This window comes from Phyllobates terribilis, unplaced genomic scaffold (genome assembly GCF_046119375.1).
Source record: "Phyllobates terribilis strain yellow unplaced genomic scaffold, ASM4611937v1 Scaffold_4__5_contigs__length_816908805, whole genome shotgun sequence".
In the NCBI taxonomy this organism is placed as follows: domain Eukaryota; kingdom Metazoa; phylum Chordata; class Amphibia; order Anura; family Dendrobatidae; genus Phyllobates; species Phyllobates terribilis.
The window spans coordinates 515,738,875-515,759,010 of NW_027362764.1; the positions used below are offsets into that span (position 1 = coordinate 515,738,875).

Here is a 20,136-nt window from a genome sequence, read left to right on the forward strand (position 1 = left end):
GCCTGTTATAAAAATTACTTCAGTCCGGGAGTACTGAGCTTTGCTAGGGGGGAATGTGGCGCCCTGCTGCGCATTGGTGCCACAGATCCCAGAGGGGTACATGGACGGATTCCTCCACAAGAGGCCCTCATAGCATTCACACACCTCCACCTTCCACCTCAGACCAGCAGAGGGAGCCCATTAGGGATATAAAAAGGGAAGGTGGAGCTAGGCAGCAGAGTCTGAAGTCTGGAGTCCACAGAGAGTGAAGTCTGTGTGAAGTCTGCTGCAGCCAGAGAGGTTGTCAGGTCAGTTCAGACTCAGTGAGCTCAGATTAGTGAGCTTAGGGCGTGCCGATGCCAAAAGAGCGGCGAAGCGCAGTGTGCCTGCTGCAGTGTGAAGCTAGTGAGGGCCCCGAGCGTGGGCGAAGGCGAGTGGAAAGAGAGCAACATAGGGGGCAGAGGAGCTTAACCAGCTCACCCCAAAACCATTTACCGGACACTGGGTCCCCGCCTACAGGGGGGCCTATATCCCCAGCAGGAATAACCGGAACCCCTGGAGAACTATATGTCCCAGGAACACCAAAAAGCTGACTGTTATACCAGGATCAGGAGTCACGGAGGCCCAAGAGACCAGGGAGTGTGATCTCCAACAGAAGGCCCTACCACCAGGTCAGCAGGTGCAAGACAGAGACCAAGTTAGGCCTAGCTCCAGGCAGGTCAGATACTTATCGAGGAAAGGCAAGAAACAGGAGGCCCCACACCCGCTCACTGGGGAGAGTCCTGATATGCACCCTTCACCCTGAAGTACTCTGGACCGTGCCACAAACACCACCAGTAAAGGTACTGAAGTGAACTGTCGTGTGTGTGCCTATTCCTCCTCTGACCCGGCTGGGTCCCCTCTGTCCTGCATCCCTACACTTACGCTGCCCTGAGGCCCCGCTCCACCTGTGGGGAGTCGTACCAACTAAGCTGCCTAAACACCGGCCTCAGAGGACTGTTGTAGCGCTGGTGATCATCACCAGACACCACGGGTGGCGTCACAAACATTCCCCTATCCCATATAACTTCCCCCCTTCTTTTAAAGAGTGACCCCAGGGTACGGGCCCGGGAGCCGACCACCGCGACATCCCCCAAGATCAGGCAACAACAAGGCCCGGGCGCCGAGTCGTCCCCATCCCCTGGGCGCGTCATATTCAGATGTGGCCTAGGGGAAACACATGTGCTGGATACATATGTGTTAGTGTGCAATATCTTTCGAAGTGCACAGCTGTTAAACATGGCAGTTGGACAGGGCAGGAGACAGGTAGGTTATGCCAGATATTCAAACAAACATACTTTTTTTTGTTCAATTGTACTGCATTATTTATTTCCCATATCTCTTTGCTTCATCTATATCCTAGCTGCTGCTTTCTTTCTCAACTATCGCCCTTTTAAACGCTCTGCACTCTCTTAACATCAGTCCATCTCTCTTCCCCTCTACCATGTACAGCGCTCAGGCACTGCTCATTTTTGAGTGCAAGAAACTTTCACACAAACCATAGAACCATCTGCTCTTTCTCTTTATTCTTCTCCTAGTCACTGGTGACATCTCTCCTAACCCTGGCCCTCCTTCCACTAGTAAATATAACTTTCTTCCTGCTACACATATAAATACTGCTAATGTTATCAACATTTAGTGTATGCCTTCTCCTGTCTCTTTTAATTGTGCTCTCTGTAACTCATGGGTAATGTGCAACAAATTCCCCCACACATCCACCACTTTTTCCTTTCAAATTCCCTTAACCTTCTGGCTCTCACTGAAACCTGGATCCAGCAGTTGGACACTACCACCACTGCTCTCTTGTATGGTGGCCTACAATTTTCAAATACCTCCAGACCTGAGAGCAGACAAGGTGAAGGCATTGGTCTGATCCTTTCATCACAATGTGCTTTCTAAGTTATCCCCCCAGTACCCTCGCTTATGTTTCTTCCTTTGAGGTCCATACCATTAGACTCTTCAAACCCTTATCTCTGCAAGTGCCAGTTGTGTATCACGCCCCAGGCAAAACCAACCAGTTCCTTGATTACTTTTGCCACCTGGCTTCCACAATTCCTATCCTGTAATATTCCGACTCTCATCATGGGTGACTTTAACATCCTCCTTGATTATCCACTCTCTGCATCTGCTACTCATCTTCTTTCTCTAAATTCCTTTTTAAGTTTTTCACAATTTATTAACTGTCCTACACTTGAAGATAGGAATACATTAGTCCTGGTCTTCTTCTGGCACTGCTCAGTGCATGACTTTACTAAATCCGCTCTACCACTCTCTGACCACAACCTTCTTTCTTTCTCTGCCAAGAAACTGTCTCACCACATAGGACACCCCAACTTACCAGACATACTGAAATCTACGTGCCATCAATAACCAGCAACTTTTGAACAATCTACAGCCATCCTTCGCTCCGATCTCTCTCCTATCCAGACTTAGCATTTTCACAATACAATAAGACATTGGAAAATGCCCTGGATGAAACAGCGCCCTCTACCTGACACAACAGACAGTGGCAACCCTGGCACAAGCTGTGAACATGTTTTCTCCAGCGGTGCTCTAGGTGTGCCGAGCGTCTGGAGAAAACTATTTTCAGCAGAAGACTTCATCCACTATTAGTTTGTGCTTAAAACTTACAACTCTGCTCTCCATCTGGACAACAAGCCTACTTTACCATCCTCATCACATCACTATCCAACAATCTAAAACGACTCTTCAAGAACTTTCAACTCACTTCTGAGCCCTAAAGTACAGGCCCCCGTCACAATCCTCAGTGCTTACGATCTGACCACTAACTTCCAAGAAAAAAATCAACCATATCCATCAGGACATTTTTGCCCAATACCCTCAGAGCTTGGATGCCCTTCCCTCCTGCACATTAAATTCACTTTCCACCTTTGAACTTGTCACAGAAGAGGAAGTTACCAGGCTCCTTGCTTTTTCTCGCTTTACAACCTGCATCGATGACCTTATACTTCCTTCAGTCTCTCTCCACAGTTGTCACTACCCACTAATCTAAAATATTTAACCTCTCTCTTTCTTTTGGTATTTTCCCCTCCTCATTTAAACTTGCCGTCATAACTAGAGATAAGTGAACATGTTCGAAAAACGTTCTCCAATTTCAAATTCGGCACAAACATTGCACATTCGGATTTGTGATCAGTCACCTGAGGGTTTTTACTTAAAATCAGCAAAGTTCGGTAAAAGTGCGGGAAATGATTGCGTTTCAACTACGGTATTTTTATCACTTTGACTAGGATAGTGGTGTTGTATGATGAACGGGGGTGGATGTGGAGGGGGGGAGAGGGTGGGGAGAGGTCAGAGGAGCGGCGTGCTTGTAATCTAATTTTTTCCCCCTAACTTTATGTGTGCAAATTGCCGCTAGCCAATGAGGGCGCAAGAACCATCCATTGGCTGCTGAAATCACATGTCCCTCTCTATATAAAGAGCAGACATGTTCTTTTAGCTCCGTTTTGTGAGTATAACAGGTCAGAGAGGCTGCTCCTGGTCTGCTCCTGCATACTGAGTGTGTTTAGATCGTTAGCTTGGCGGTTGCTTCCAAGTCACATAGTTTAGATAGATAGGGTCCTGTGTGGCTGTGAAATCGACCTTCCAGCCGTTTTTTTTTTTTGTGCCATTAGTGAGGTCCAGACAAAGACAGCAGGGCACATTTCAATATAGAACTCTGTTGTGCACTGCTTCTATTGTACTCCATACACCTTTAAAAATCTATTTTTTCCTGTTACTAACGTGATACAGCACTCCATAACTCAGTTTGTCATTTTGTGGGGGTGAAATTCAGCTGTATGCAGAGCTCGTTCAGAGTAAAAAAATCTATTTTTTTCTGTTACTAACGTGATACAGTAGGCCAGATCTAAGTCTGAAATTGTTTGGAGCATATATTCTATTTAATACAGGCCTCATCCACAGTAAAAAAATAATAATTTATTCTGTTATTAACGTGATACAGCAGGGGAGATCTCAGCTTGAAATTATTTGGAGCATATATTCTATTTAATACAGGCCTCATCAACAGAAAAAAAACAAATTTTTTGTTGCTAATAGCATGTTCCAACCACACTATATGAGCAACATGAGTGGGGAAAAGCGAGGTCATGGTAGAAGGGGGAATAGGCTTGGTGTTCAAGGTATACGTGGGGTAGATGGTTATGTTAGTGAATGCACTAGTGAACCAACACCGTCACGTCCTATCCAAACACAAATGACAACTTCTGTTACTGGACAGACTACTCCACTCCCTTTCTTAGGCAGCCGCACAGTGGTACGTCTTGTAGATGAGGGCCAGAAAGAGCATGTGCTCCAGTGGATGGCAAGCACTGCATCAAGAGGCCTCTCCTTCTCTTCCTCCACCTCAACATCACGCTCAGTACAGTCCTCAGAGTTGGCACCCCAATTACACCTGTTTCCCTCCACGTCACAACTCTCCAACCGCCCAACTGACTGTAGAGAACCACAGATGGGTGAGTCTGCAGAGCTGTTCTCACATTCTATGCCATGGGCATCAGAAGTCGGCTCCAAAGATTCACAGACTCAAGAGGAGGAAAGCATCTGCACCGATGCCCAAAATTTTTTAGGATCCGGGGCAGGATGAAGTAGGGCCCGAGTAGCATCCTGACCCTCATCACCAGACGTTAACCCTGGGGGGAGGTGATCCTTATGAGACTCAGATAACTGAGGCTCAAGCGACTGCAGTGTGCTGTCAGGGCAGGAAGAGGAGGAAGGTGACTCTCGGGGCAAGGAATGGGAGAACAGAGGGGATGATGATGAGGTTGTAGATCCCACTTGGTGTGAACCTAGAGGCACTCAGCTGAGTAAGTCATATGTGGAGGTGGAAGAGGAGGAAGACGATGTGGTTACGTTGCACCCTATGGCACGGACACGGAGTGATGCAACCACGAAGAGCACTGCATCCTTAGTCACAACTGTGGCTGTGGCCAGCAGTGGTCACGGGCCTGCAGCTTGCAGGGGCAGCAAGGGTTGCCTAGCCTGGGCCTTTTTTGACACCGCAAAGGATGAGCCAACTCACTTTATCTGCCAACTTTGAAAAAAAAAAAAGTAGAGGGAAAAAATGCAATAATTTGAATACTTCATGCATGAACCTTCACATGCGCAATCAACATGCATTACTCTGGTAATCTCACTGCAATAAAATGCGGAAAAGCAGACCTCACCAACCATCGGCCGCCCCATCAACCGCATCTGCTGCTTCTTCCTACTCCTCTGTTATCTTGCCAAGTGTTGTCACGCAGGTCTCCGACCGCAGAACCTCCACTTGTTTACCTGCTCCAGTCAGGCTGAGTGAGAACCTGTGAGCTGTAACGGAAGTGGACAGGCCTGCTGTTTTTGACCGATCTCAAACACCGAGCACACCACATCTTACCCAATCCACCGTAACATCTCCGCCTGCACCTCACTCACGGTTCAGCAGCTTGTCCTGTTCACCCTACATTGCCCTCTGTCAGCAGTGCAGCCAGCCCTCGGTCCCGCAGCTGTGGTCACGTAAAAGATTGTTTCCTCCTATACATGACAAAGCTAAGAGGTTGAACTCCATCATCTCCAATCTGTTGGCTATGGAAATGCTGCCTTTCCAATTGGTAGATACAGACGGCTTCCGAAAGCTGATGGCCATTGCAGTCCCCCAGTACCAGTTGTCCAGTCGCTATTACTTCTCTAAGAAAGCTGTGCCTGTGCTACACCAGCATGTCGCAGACAACATCATCCGTTCCTTGACTAAATCTATGCCAGGGTGCATTTCACCACAGACACCTGGACGAGTAAGCATGGCCAGGGGCGTTACATCTTGCTGACTGGGCACTGGGTGACTCTGGTGGCTGTGGGGGCAGGCAGGGAAGGGGCTGCTCCACAAGTCTTGAAATCCCCAACTCTTGCAGGACAAACCTCTGTATTTCATACTTTCTCCACTGCTTCTAACTCCTCTAGGGCCTCCACCTGCGCCCTCAACATCTGCCTTAATGAGCCACACGTTCCAGCAGGGCAGAGCGAATCCCCACCACCTCCGTACAGGGCTCACGGCAATCAGGCAGTGTTAAAATTAATATGCTTCGGAGATCGCAGTCATACAGCTGAAGAGTTGTGGACAGCTATCCAGGTCGAGTTTAAGCAATGGCTGTCTCCTCTGAACCTGGAGCCAGGGAAGGCCGTGTGTGATAACGGTGCAAACCTGGTGGCAGCCCTACGCCGGGGCAAGCTCACACACGTGCCTTGCATGGATTATGTCCTCACCCTGGTGGTACAGTGATTTCTCTGCAGAAAGCACAGAAGCTGTGTGGTCACTTCCGCCGTTCGCACCCCTCAGATCATCGACATGCATCGATACAGAGGTCTTTGTCCATGCTAGTTAACCGGTTGATATGCGATGTGCTGATACGGTAGAGTTCCACTCTACAACGCAACTGTAATGCACACGCCCGGGCTGAGCGGCGTGTGCGTGTGATTCCACTGGACCGTGCCGGAGAGTGAATGCCTGGAGGGGCGTAACTAGGTATTCACCCGATCCGACCAGGGTCGCACGACGGCATACGACGCCATTGCACCAAGGAGGAACCGAGCAGAGTCACCAGGTGCTAATCCAGGACAGACCCCGGACACGGCTGTTGACCCACACAGGGGAATACAGGAACAGACAGGTTAGGCTGGCACACAGACTGGTGGGTATAGGCAGGCACGACTGGTATGCAGGCAGGCGGGTATGCAGGCAGGGGGGTACAGGCAAGCATGGCTAGAGTATAGACAGGGAGGCACTAGCAGGTAGGAACACAGGCGGGATAGGACCCAGTACACACTGGGACTCAGGAACAGAACCACAGATGTGGCGGACAAACACAGCAGAGTAAGGCCGCCCAGAGTGGTGAGCGAGAGCAGGGCAAGACGAGACCGCCTAGAGCGGTGAGCGAGAGTAGAGCAGGACGAGGCCGCCTGGAGCGGTAAGCAAGAGTAGGCAGGACGAGGCCGCCTGGAGCGGTGAGCAAGAGTAGAGCAGGACGAGGCAGCCTGGAGCGGTGAGCAAGAGTAGAGCAGGACGAGGCCGCCAGAGCGGTGAGCAAAGGCAGAGCAGGGTAGAACCGCCAGAGCGGTGAGCAAAGGCAGAGCAGGCTAGAACCGCCGGAGCGGTGAGCAAAGGCAGAGCAGGCTAGAACCGCCGGAGCGGTGAGCATAGGCAGAGCAGGCTAGAACCGCCGGAGCGGTGAGCAAGGCAGAGCAGGGGGGACAGGGCTCTGTTCACATGGAACAGACAGGAAGGGAAAGGCAGAACCAGATACCCACAGGGTACTTGCAGTGAAGTAGCGAGTGGACCACAAACTCACAAATGGGAGTACAGTGACAACGAGCAGGAGTTAGGTACGAGTTCAGACTCTGCAGAAAAAGGAAAGGTACAGACATAGAGAAACACGGGAAACAGGCTAGAAGAGTATACAGACAAGAACAGACACAGTAGCAAGATACAGGAGCGGGTCTAGGTATGCAGCTCCTAGAAGGCGGGAGGAACAGGCCAGGAGCGTGTTCAGACAGGACAGACTAGATACAGGAGCTGGTCTAGGTATGCAGCCCCTAGAAGGCGGGAGGAACAGGCCAGGAGCGTGTTCAGACAGGACAGACAAGATACAGGAGCGGGTCTAGGTATGCGGCCCCTAGAAGGCGAAACGAACAGGCAAGGAGCGTGTTCAGACAGGCCTGGAAATACAGCCTCCAGGATAGGCAGACAAGCAAACACAGAAGGGGACCTGGCACATTCAGAGTGAAAGACCACACTGAATGAAACACAATGCTCAGGCATGGGTTAATTGGAGCAGCTGGTTTAAATACCAGGTGACAGACAGCAATAGGCTGAGGATGCACAAGGGGTGTGCCTGCAGCAGGTACAAAAAGCAGGAAGTGATCGGGCTCCGCCCTTAAGCAGCAGCACACAGAAGCAAACAGACAGTATGGAGGGAAGCCAGAGAGACATTCTGGATTGGAGATCAAGGGCGCGCTCTTGCACAGTGGGAGATGGACCACTATGCAAGGGCGCCGCCAGGTATGTTACAGCAACAACTGGGTCAACGCAGTACGGACGTGGGGCATATCACGTTTACAGAGTGGGCACAGATTAAGGATCTCTGCACCCTACTGCACAGTTTCAAAATGGCTACTAAGATGGTTAGTGCTGACGATGTCGTCATCAGCATCACTATTCCGGTCATCTAAATGCTGGAGCAGACTTTGAATAGCCTGCGGGAAGAGGGGGTGGTCCCAGAGGAAGAGGAGGAAGCAGAGGAGGATGCGGAAGGGATAACAATGTCTCAAAGTTCCAGACTGTCGTCACACAGGCAGGTGCCAAGGGAGGGTTGATTACAGCGATCGAGGTGGGCTGGTGATACCAGACAAACTGCTAGTGAAGGTGCATGAGCCGAGGAACAAATAGAGGAGAAAGAGGTGATGGGCGAGCAACAGTTAGGAGATGAAGAGGATAATCATCCCCTCTCTGTTGTTCATGGTAAGCGGGAGGGGACAGAGGAAACAAGTATCAGTGTTACCCAGCAACCAACACAGCATGGGCTTGGACCTCATGGAAGAGCCTGACATACGAGTGCCTTCTTGCTGCACTATCTGCAATATGATCCCCATATAGTTAGGATTCGAAATAGTGCTGATTACTGGGTTGCCACTCTGTTAGATTCACGTTATAAGAGTAAATTTTGCCAGATGCTTCCCACCCTGGAAAGGGACCCGTGAATTCTGGATTATCGAAACATGCTTTTACATAACCTTAAGAGAGGTTTTTACCACGACAGCAGTGAGGCACACAGTGATTTCCAACCTCCGCAACGACAATTCATCAACGCCAAAAGATTAGCAGCAGCAGTAGAAGTGTAAGTGACAGAAGCTATTTCTGTGAGTCCTTTCATACATTTTTTAGACCAGCTCGTGCACAAGCACAACAGAGTACAAGTCTGACACGTAATGAACGACTGGAGAGGATGGTGCAGGAGTATCTAGAGCTCAATATCAATACCATCAGGGAGAGTTTGGACCCTTTTACATTTTGGTCTTCAAAAATGGAAGAGTGGCCTGTGCTCGCCTGTCACGCCTTGGAGGCTTTATCATGCCCGGGAGCCAGCATTCTCTCAGAACGTGTCTTCAGCCCTGCTGGTGGTGTCCTGACTGATAAGCGCAGCATGCTGTCCCCTGAAAGTGTAGACTGCCTAAATTTCATCAAGATTAACAAGTCATTGATCTCCAAGGACTTCTGCACCCTAATCGCAGACTGTACAGACTAGGCAATGTTGTAGTTTTTAGTGTACCGCATTGATCTCGCAGAATTGCAGTCTGTGATATCTTTAGCATGGCATCTCTGCTGGTGCAGATGTTAACACTAATTTTTGGAAATGTGAACACTCCTGGTTGGGTCTCCATCTACTGGGTTGGGTTAGCTGTAGTAGAAGATGTGTCGGTCCTAATTATACTATTTCTACTCTACTGAAACTGATGCCACTTTGGGGGTGTCAGCCCCTAATTTTTGGAAATGCGGAGACACCTGGTTGGGTCTCCATCTGCTGTGCTGGCTGTAGAGGAAGAGGTGTCGGTCCTAATTATGCTATTTCTACTCTACTGAAATTGATGCCACTTTGGTTTTGTCAGCCCCTAATTTCTGAAAATGGGGGGACTCCTGGTTGGGTCTCCATCTGCTGGGTTGGTTGTAATGGAAGAGGTATCGGGCCTAATTATACGATTTCTACTCTACTGAAATTGATGCCACTTTGGTGGTGTCTGCCCATAATTTTGGGAAATGTGATGACTCCTGGTTAGGTCTCCTTCATGTGTGTTGCCTGTAGCAGTAGGCCTCCCAGACCGGCAGGCCTCCACTTACTTTCAGTCAACTGCCCGTGTTACTATCCTTAAATTTTTGTACCAATACTCATTTATGAAACTGATTTTTCTGCCACCTGAGTGTGGCTGAGCATAAAACCAGGTTGAGCTGTTGCATGTGGTATCAAGGCTCCCAGCACAGCAACGCTGCGGAAGCTGGTATGGTGGCCTTATTGGTTTTAACCATACTTAAAATGTTGACCTTTAATTCATAAGAAGCCTATTCTGGGACCTTATGTATTTTCATTTTTTTATCTGTTAATTTGAAAGAAAGGTAGTGCTCGAATCATTCACATACTTTGTGTAGGTGCGCTTATTATCAGCACATGTTTGATTTCTCCATTCACAGCAATGGTCCCACTTGCAAATGATGTGCCCATCTTACTTTGGTCCTACAAAATGTTAACCATTGAAAATATATTGTTTTAAACTAGAACATAAATAACAGAAACATTTTAATGATATCATACACTCTTGTTGTATGGTCCATTACTTCTTAATTTACAGGTCAGTATACTTCATAAGTCATCTATCCTGCCCCAAAAATATGCTAATCTCTGTATTACTCCACCCACATCACTGATTGGCAGCTTTTTGTGTGCACTGTGCATAGGCAGAAAGCTGCCAATCAGTGGTGGTGGGGTTATATAGAGCTCATGAATATGGAGGACAACATAACAGCAGATTTACTAGTCCTATAGTGATAATTTCCTGCTGATAAAACAGGGATTTTATCAAAACTACAGCCCCTATGTTGTGCTGCTCTCAGATTCGGTGGCACTAAATTTCCCACATTTAAACTTATGCTTTGAGATTTAGACTGATTTGTGAAATTATAATTCCAGTAAAATAGGAGATCAATCCTTAAACACAGACTTATAAAACCTCATCTGTGATATTATTATAATCCATTATCTAATAATCATTTTAATCCTCATAATCTATGATAAATTATTTTAATCCATCATTCATAATGATTGACAGCAGAATATTATTTCTATAAGAAACCCTGATCATGAGCAGGACTGTATTAAAGTAAATTAATTTTTGTTTATAGGTCACCAGTTATACAGTAATAATACAGAAAGGGCACTTACTTCATTCCCATGCAGAATGAAAGATATGTTTTTACTCGGTGGATAGAATCCATATGTTTTGCCTAAACTTTGTGGATTGTCACAGTAATGTCTATAAAAAAGTAAAATCAATTTTGTGTTATTGAATGGAAATAGTCCAACATATAATCAGAAAACATCTTCCAAGTTTATTGAGTTAATCTGCGGATAAAACAATCCTTTACATTTAAATAAATGCACTTTTCACACTTTTCTTCTTAATCATAACAAATAATTTTGTGAAAGGACCAATCATTATATATTTTCTTGTTTAGTGGTCTACCAATCAGTGCAGTGTGTGACAAAGTCACTGGCAAAGTACTGTAGGGCAGATATGTTTCACTGAGGCTATTAGCTTCAGTGATTTGAAACCTAGAAGTTTGCTCCAGCACACTAATCGCTGAGAGGGGTTAATCAGCTTTTTTAATGGGCTAGGTTTTATGTGAACAGCTGTATAGTGGGTGGGAGGCTATTCACCATACCTCCACCCCAGGGTGTGGTCTATGATATAAAAAGCCAGCCTGTTGAATCATGTGGCGTTCAGTGTATCTAAAGAAGCTAGCTCCAGAGAGGGGAGCTTGTATTTGTGTTAAACTAAACCTTGTGTGTTTGCTAAACCCTGAGCAGCCGGATCCCTGCAAACGTAAGGACTGTGCTTTATATTTTTTCTTTTGCTTTGCCGTTATGCCAGAAGGACCGTGTTTATTTTTATGAATTCTACATTGATGTATGCCATCTTTTAAATAAACCAATAAGAAATTTAAAGAGACAGCGTTCCGTGTCTACCGCCATATGCAGCCGAGTGAGCCGATCTACCACAAGTGGCATAACTAGAGTCCTATGGCCCGATGCAAAATTTGGACTTGGGCCCCCACAAACATATTGATCAGATGTCTAGGCCCTTATAATAATGTCATCCGTCCGTGCCCCTATCCTGTAATAATGTCCTCCATCCTGTAATAATGTCCCCTCTCCTGGCCCCTATTCTGTAATAATAACCTCCATCTTGGTCCCTATCCTGGCTGTAATAATGTGCCCCCCCACTTCTCCCACTCCGGTCCTGGCCCCCATTCTGTAATAATGTCCAATGTCCTTGACTCCCCATTCTGTAATATCTCTTGTCCCAGGCCCCCATTTTTAATAATACCCCCTATGCTGGGCCCCTTACTGTAACAATGTTCCCTGTCCTGGCCTCTTTCGTTAATAATGTCTTTATGCTCTTGCCCTTCTGCAACATTTAAAGAATAAATAACTATTCCTCCTACCTGTCCAAGCTTCCATTGCGAGTAGCATCCTCTTCCTGAACCATAACCGGCTTGGGGGGGGTGAGTGGCGCATGACGGTGATGACAGGCACATCGACGTCAGCTGCTAACCCCTGATTGGCGTGTATAACTATTGCGGTGCAGGGAGCTGGTGGCTCTTTGCACCACAATACATTTCAGCTGACTGTGTGTCCAAGGATGCACATTCAGCTGAAAACAACAATGGTGTCAGCAGGCCCCTGATTCCATGGGCCCAGTCACAATCGCACCCTCTGCAATCACGATCGTTACGCCCCTGCACACAATTAGTGCACACATATTTCTTGGGCAGCTCGGCACCGCCTAACAATTTCAACATAATTTGCGCTACAAAAGTTGCATATCTTACAATAGAAATGTACTGAAACCACTGGCACATGATAGCTGATACAAGCACCACATAGCGTACAAAATGCTTGGTGAATCGACCTTTTGTGTACACAAAATAAAACAATTAATTAAATAGATGCAATTAATAAAAATACCTCTTGCACGAACTCCAGGTGGGACTCCCAATCACTAGCACCGTTTTATTCTTGTGCTTATGGCTATGAATAGAATAACCAAACCAAGCATAATCCTGTTCTCCAGAAATACTCCAGTCAGCTTCCTCCACATATAAAATGCCTTGGGAAACACATACCAGTCACTACATCCTGTAATGCTATATAGAAATATGTATCCAATGTGTCCAGCATGGACATGACTTCTATCACCTTTATAACCTCTATAACTATCACCTTTCGTGGATCTTCTAGGCCTTGAATAAAATGCAGCCACTAAACCTCTCTGCTTTCCTCCACCAGGTGCATAAGGTGAACCGACTACTAGGTCAAGTCTCTTGTCTCTGTTCACATCAGCAGAAAGTAGAGTCCATCCGAAGTTACAATATGAGAACTGCAATGTGAATAATATATAGCTTACTTACTGACAACTAGATGGAACGGCAAATATACAATTTTATTTTAGTATTGTAATGGCACATCTGTAGGAATTACTCACTCGGCATTTTATAGTGACATTCGGGTGAGATGAGAAACCTGTTTCTTTTGACCCATAGTACACATATACAGAACCCTAGAATCAAGAAATATAACAAAAAGTATTACAAAATATCATCAAAATTAGTAAAGGGTGGTTTAATGGTGAAACCGTTGAATTAACATGCATTTTTGGTGGATCTTCATAAATTTCTAGTATATCTGAAGTGGAATCTAACAAGGTCATATACCAGTATCATAAGCATTGATTAATATTCAGATAGTATGGATTTTAGAAGTATGTAAAGACACTTTAAAGGGAATCTGTCACCAGATTTTTGCCACCTAATCTGAGAGCAGCATAATGCAGGTGCAGTGACCCTGACTCCAGCGATGTATCACTTAGTCTGCTTGCTGTAGTTTTGATAAAATCACTGTTTTATCAGCAGGAGATTATCACTAGAGGACTAGTAAACTTTCTGCCATGTAGTCCTCCATATTCATGAGATCTGTATAACCCCACCCCCACCACTGATTGGCAACTGGCAATGGCAGACCCCTCACTTCCCTGCACTCCCCTTGAGGAAGCAGCCGCTGGTGGCCGCGAAACGCGCGTCGGGGTCCGCCATTGCGCTCCTTTAGTCACTGACTCTCATCTGGCCCCTTACGTGGTAAGAACAGTGATGACACAATCTCTTCAATATATATCTTTGCTTTTGTGTGTATCATTACCCCTACAACATATAAGCTATGTGTTTGGTTCAGCCAGTAACTAATTATGTCTACTTTAAGTAGTAATTTTATATATAATGTGAAATGACCCGACCATTTGCCTGATTATGTAATTAGGTTACAATTACCTCTATCTATTTGTATATGATACATGAGCTCTTTATAAACTGAACTACTGGCCATGATGTCAGTGACTACCACTGCCATCCTCATATATTTCTACTTTCACTTTTGTATGCAAAAGAAACTTTTTCTATTTTAAATATGACACAATAAAATTTAATCTTTTAATGCCGTTTATAAAAACTCTTTATTCTCATTGTTTATGTGCATTATGAGTTGGCACCTCATGGTGTCTGTGGGAGGTACCTTCCCCCACACACACCATTATAGCTATAGTAGGGTCAAGTTTCTAGCATTATTGTCTATTGACAGTCAGCGGCTTATCGCAGGAGTGAGAGTGGTTGGACAACTGCTCGTTTGCCAGCTGGTCACAGCAATGGTAATGTCCTAGTGATAAAACCTTCACTTTAAGTAAACATCAGCACACAGCTTGATAAGTGACACATCGCTGAATTCAGTGTTTTAACCCCTACCTCATGCTGTCCTCAGATTACATAGCAAAAATCTGCTGACAGATTCCCTTTAAGATTCTGGAATATGTCTTTTTTGTCTTATTTTGATTCAAATGAATAACTATGCCAATTTGATTTTCTATAATTACTGATTTCTCATGGGGTTGTTGACTTGATTATATTGATTTTTGTCTGTCTTGTTTTAGCATTGGTTATTGGCATAAATTAATATTTCTTTTTATTTTCTAACATAAATAGCTGAACTGTCATGTTTCATATTAATTAGTAGTCTGTGGATGCTTTATAGTACATAATTCTCATTTTCTTACTTTGTATGTAAGTTGACTAGACCCAACAGAAGGAGCTCCCACAGCAAGATCTAGTTGCCCATCCAAATTGAAGTCCAGCACTGCTACAGAAGAGCCAAATCTGCCACCGGACTGTAGAGTAAAAGTAAGTACAAGACAGTTTATAGCAGATACGTTTCAGTTAGGTTCTTTATTATTATTTATTATTTAATCTCCCAGGCTGCTAGCAGAGCTTGCTTTGCCTCTGCAGCATTGGAGACTAAGGCTGGCGAGATTCAGTGATATGGCCAGCTTAGGAGCAGCGCAAGCAGACTGTGCAGCATAGAGTCTGTTAATGTCACACGTTCCTTACCTAGGTAACTGGCAAAGTGACTAGTAACCCAGGCAAAAAGCTGTACACTATACAATTGAAAATCCTTTCAGAGAGCATTTTTAATAAGAAGTAAATTGCAAAGTTGTTTGTTTTTACAAGCACTTCGCAATTTTAACCACAAGCGAATTGGAGGCAACCAATTTAAAGGGGTTGTCCAGGTTTGGAACGAAAGTCTGCAGTTACTCTGTGTGACTGCAGACTTCTGAATCCTGACAGTGTGTGCCCCGCACGCTGTCAGGATTCTCCAGGGCCTGTGCAAGAGTTAGTGGTAATGTGATACGCATACTTCTGGTCACATTCCAGTTAGATGTGCATGGCCTCGTTCAATACTAGTGAATTGACAGAGGCCGGGCATGTCTAGTCGGCACTTGCAGTCACGTGACGGCCTGCTTTTGCCACCGGCACCAGAGAATCCTGACAGCGTGCAGTGCACACACTGTGAGGATTCAGAAGTCTGCAGTCACAAAGAGTGACAGTAGACTTTCATCCCAAACCTGGAAAAGCCCTATTTGGTACTGTATATAAAATATATTTAGCGATTAATGTAGGTCTTAATAAAAAGGTACTGTGTTTAACACCAGCTCTTTCTTTATGGCCAGTGTAAATCTTAGGTCTTTCCTTTACTATGGACACAGTATTATTAGCAGATAATAAAGCAAACTATTTCAGGGCTGATAATCCTATGTTTGGTTTTATAATATATCCTTAATTTCTACAAGGAATATAAGGGGGAGCACAAACAAGTGTTATGGATGAGTGCCCAACATATAAGGTTCTGGATGTATGAGCCAACCTTGTACCATTTGGCACTCTCATACACCTCTCCTATTAAGTGCACATGGCATCACATTTTGGAGATATTAGCAGTAGAATATTGCCATAGTGTATGTCACACACATCTCCTCACCTTCCTGGCTATTTATCCAAGAGCCAATTGTTCTACATCTTATTACCTCAGAGCCTCTCAGCAAGACATCAGCATTCTTATCCAAGTCCATGTTATCAGGAGGAAGTCCTGATTCATTACTGTAGACAATATACACACAGCCAACTTGAACATTGCCCAAAGTGCCACAGCCGGGGGCTCCTACTACTAAATCCTCCCAGCCATCATTGTTAAGATCACCCGTGGTGACTGACCTGTGAAAATATTACTTTGTAAGTCTTTTCCATACACATATTTTTGGATCCAGGCTGAATGTCCAGAAAGAAATGAATTATTAGTAGAGAATATACACTACATGAGAAAAAGTATGAGGACTTCCATTCTAATTATTTGGTTTAGGTGTGTCACATGAGGTCGACATTGCTATTGTATGTGGCCCCCAACATTCTGGTCACAGATCTGCTTGACTGCTGGCTTCCCCCATGTGTTTTCTATGTCAGAGATGAGAGGATCGTGAGAGCCGGGATAGGTGGTACTCATAATGCACTGTGTGGCAGAATTGGGGATTCCTCATTCCTGTTTGGCACTCAAAAAATAATAAAATTAGGTGGCAAGGTGGCCATGTATTTGTTTATGGGAGCGAGCAGTAGAACACTCCTTACAATAAATTAACAACTTACCATCCCAGCCTGGAATACGGAGAGTTCACAAAGTAGGTGGCCGAGGGTGCATAGACGTGGTTTGAGTATTGGAATGTAAAGAGCCTTTTCATATTTAAAGTTTGGGAGGCACTGACTATCAGCTGCATTGTGCTCTGCAATGGTGACAAAATATTACATATTAATGTCAATTATATCGTTTTGTTTTTTCTAGCTATAAGACCCCGTTCAGACCAAGATATGACGATTTCTATGTTTTAAGACCAGTGAGTAATTGACTTTTACTTAGCAATGATTTACATCAGAAAGTTTCCAAAAGTTTCCAGAAGTGTTAAAGGGGTTTTCCCACGAACAAAAGTTAATTTTAATCAATGGCTGTGTCTGACCGTGTACGGAACATGGTCTGATCATACCACAGCTCCTGGGCAGGGGAGGAAGCCAAAGTCAAGTTACTATTCCATGGCTGTTGGATGGTAGCACCTACTTGCGCCTCTTATAATTTGTAGGCCCACCACAACATCATGTGTGTATCATGCCACATTGATGATGCCACGCCTGGCCTACACATCAAAACAGACATCAGGGATTCCAACAGGTGGGAGGCAATTCACATGATATGAAAGATTAGAGATGAGCAAATCCATTTGCAGCACCCTGGGCCTGTGTCATGTCACCATTCCGTGACTGCTGGATGGGAGCCCTGCAAACTGCACCCTACCTGTCAGTATTTCTGGCATCTCTGCTGATTGGTAGGACCAGAATAGTATCATAGCTATTTATTCTCTCATCTCTATAGATCAGGAAACCTAAAATGCTGGTTACCAATGTAAAATGCTAAATTAAGTGAAAAATGACAATTTTCCAAATCTTGGATATCAAGGCTTCATGAAAAATGTCCTATTGTTTTGTGTCTTTGGGTTGTATAAACCCCCTCCATAGTGACAGTTGACAAATAAACTTTGTGTAGAGTAAGTTTGCTCTAAAACTTCTTCTCTCTATTTTCTGTCTATTTGTAACTTACCAACTGTATGTTAGATGACAAGGTACAATGAATGCCTAGTCGGACTGCACCATTTATTTGTAGTCTTCTACTATGGAAACACAGTCCTATTTAACAGCTGTGAACAAAAAATGATAGGACATTTTTTTAGACCCCAATACATCAAGCCGTTTTCTCCAAAATTTTGGAAAAAAACTGATAGAACTGTGGCAAAATGTTTTCACAACTTGCAGTTACACTTAAATTTTCAAACTTTTGCCATTTTTACGCTGGTTCCAGCCATACAGCATACAGTGGCTATTATCGCTCATGAGTTCCTATTTCGTAAATCAAATTATACCTAAAAGTGCAATATGAAAACACCTTTAGGAAAACATAAAGGAAATCTGACAGCATGATCAGTCCCCATAAACCGTTTAAATAACCATGTATGTCAGTAAAAGATAAAACACATTGGTAGCTTATATTCGCTGTCCATTCCATTCCATGAAAGCAGATAAATCCACAATGTTTGCAAATGAGGCATTAATTGCTTTGCCACGCCCATAGCACTTTATGAAATAGTCATCTAATATGCAGGTACTAGATTTCCTGGCCAGCGTTTGACGCTAGAGACAAATTGAGCTAGCGCTCATAGAGATGTAGGAGCTAAGGGTGAAAATAACCTCAGGAGCCGGTATTGTTAAGTGACAAACCACTTAATTCCTCATTAACATATTGCAAAATCATGTATTTTTCTGAATTCAGGCAGCAGGATGTGGATATAAAGGTACCAACGTGTTTACCTTTCTCTGATCTACATGCCCATGTTAACGTTTTAGGGGAGTTGATCTTGGCGACATATTACCCTTAACTCATTTTGGGTTGTTTAGCTCTAAGATGATTACTTAAACTGGCCACAAATGTTACCTCTCAGTGAGAAGTTTAGTATAGGGTTTTAGTCTCTAAGTGTAAACATAAATGCTTCTATTCAGTGACAATAAACACATTTCTTTTACAAATTTTATAATTTCATCCTAGGGGACCGAGTGAGCTCTGCAATACAGCCAGGAAGCCGCATTTCCCCTATAACTGGGACTAATATACCAGCCCCAGTTACAGCGGATATCAGTAAACAAAAGGATTTAAATGTGCAAATGCCCCCCCAAAGGTCTTTTATGACCTTATGGGGGGCATGACATCTGAAAGCCAAAGCCTAAGAGACAGAGCACTTTCCTATAAGTTTGCAACTATACAGCGGCATGTCCAGCTCAGAATATTATCAGAGCTAGCTGGAATCCTCTAATGGTATTTCTAGCAATGAGGTTTCTATAAGTAAGTGCTATGCCATAGCAGCGCCATACCTGGAGGTATACTATAACTAGGTATACTATACTGGAGATATACTTGGTTAGTCTGTACAATGGGAAATAGAGCAAAAAGAAGTCCCCACCTCTGCCCATTCATTTAATTGGTAATAGACTCCAGATTCTGAGAAGGTGATATCAGTCCCCACTGACTTCATAGATGATGATGAATTAAAGTCTCTGTAGGATTCATTGTTCTGTAGTCGCATCTGTCCCGGACTATAAAATAGTAATCTAAGTGTTACTGCAAGAATAAAAACATATTGATCAATGGGTGTGACACTTAGTTTACTCAAGCTACCAGGCTGAATTCACAAACCGTTTGCAGTGTATGTTTGCCACATGCTCCAGGAAATATCCCGGCACATACACCAAGCATATCCATAAGGCCATATTGGCACAAAATATCTGAAAAGTCCGTTTTGACATTTATTGCGCAGATATATTTTTTACTTAGAATACAAAGACATATCATGGGGAAACATTTTCTTTTTATAGGCTACATATGCCACTACATGTCTATATAGCGGCATACTATGGAGACCTGCAACATTACACCATAAATACATCTTAAAAGCGTATTCTCAAGTTTGAAAGATATCCCGTATACATACGATAGGGAATAACTTCCCGATCGCTGGGGGTCTGACCATTCTTAGGACCACCATGGCTCCTAAGAACCGGTGCTCCGAAGAATGCATACTGCTGCTCCATTCATTTCTGATGGGACTGCCGGAGATAGCTGAGCATCGACCATCGCTCTATACACAGGGCTCTTAGGAAGAGATGAGCGGTGTTCGACTCGAACTGTTCGCCAATCTCAAATTCGAGCTGTTTTGGGCGGTGTTCGAGTCATTCGACGAACTCAAATGATTTGCAAAAAATTCGGCTGTTCGAGGTTATGTTCAATAACTGTTCGTGCACCAAAAGCGTAACTGGATTTTTTCACAGTAATACTG

At 44.6% G+C, this 20,136-nt stretch overlaps 1 protein-coding gene across 1 annotated transcript in view; it reads right to left on the reverse strand.

Moving 5' to 3' along the window:
* Positions 1-20,136, reverse strand: part of GPLD1 (glycosylphosphatidylinositol specific phospholipase D1) — an 87,893-nt gene that overhangs the window by 19,552 nt on the left and 48,205 nt on the right. Inside the window, exons 12-20 of the mRNA XM_073678851.1 lie at positions 19,264-19,396; positions 16,853-16,986; positions 16,240-16,426; positions 14,935-15,045; positions 13,321-13,395; positions 13,059-13,215; positions 12,804-12,945; positions 10,998-11,088; positions 10,199-10,292 (exon numbers count right to left, since the gene is read on the reverse strand). Coding sequence (XP_073534952.1) covers positions 10,199-10,292; positions 10,998-11,088; positions 12,804-12,945; positions 13,059-13,215; positions 13,321-13,395; positions 14,935-15,045; positions 16,240-16,426; positions 16,853-16,986; positions 19,264-19,396 — 1,124 coding nt within the window. The remainder of the gene's footprint in view (positions 1-10,198; positions 10,293-10,997; positions 11,089-12,803; positions 12,946-13,058; positions 13,216-13,320; positions 13,396-14,934; positions 15,046-16,239; positions 16,427-16,852; positions 16,987-19,263; positions 19,397-20,136) is intronic.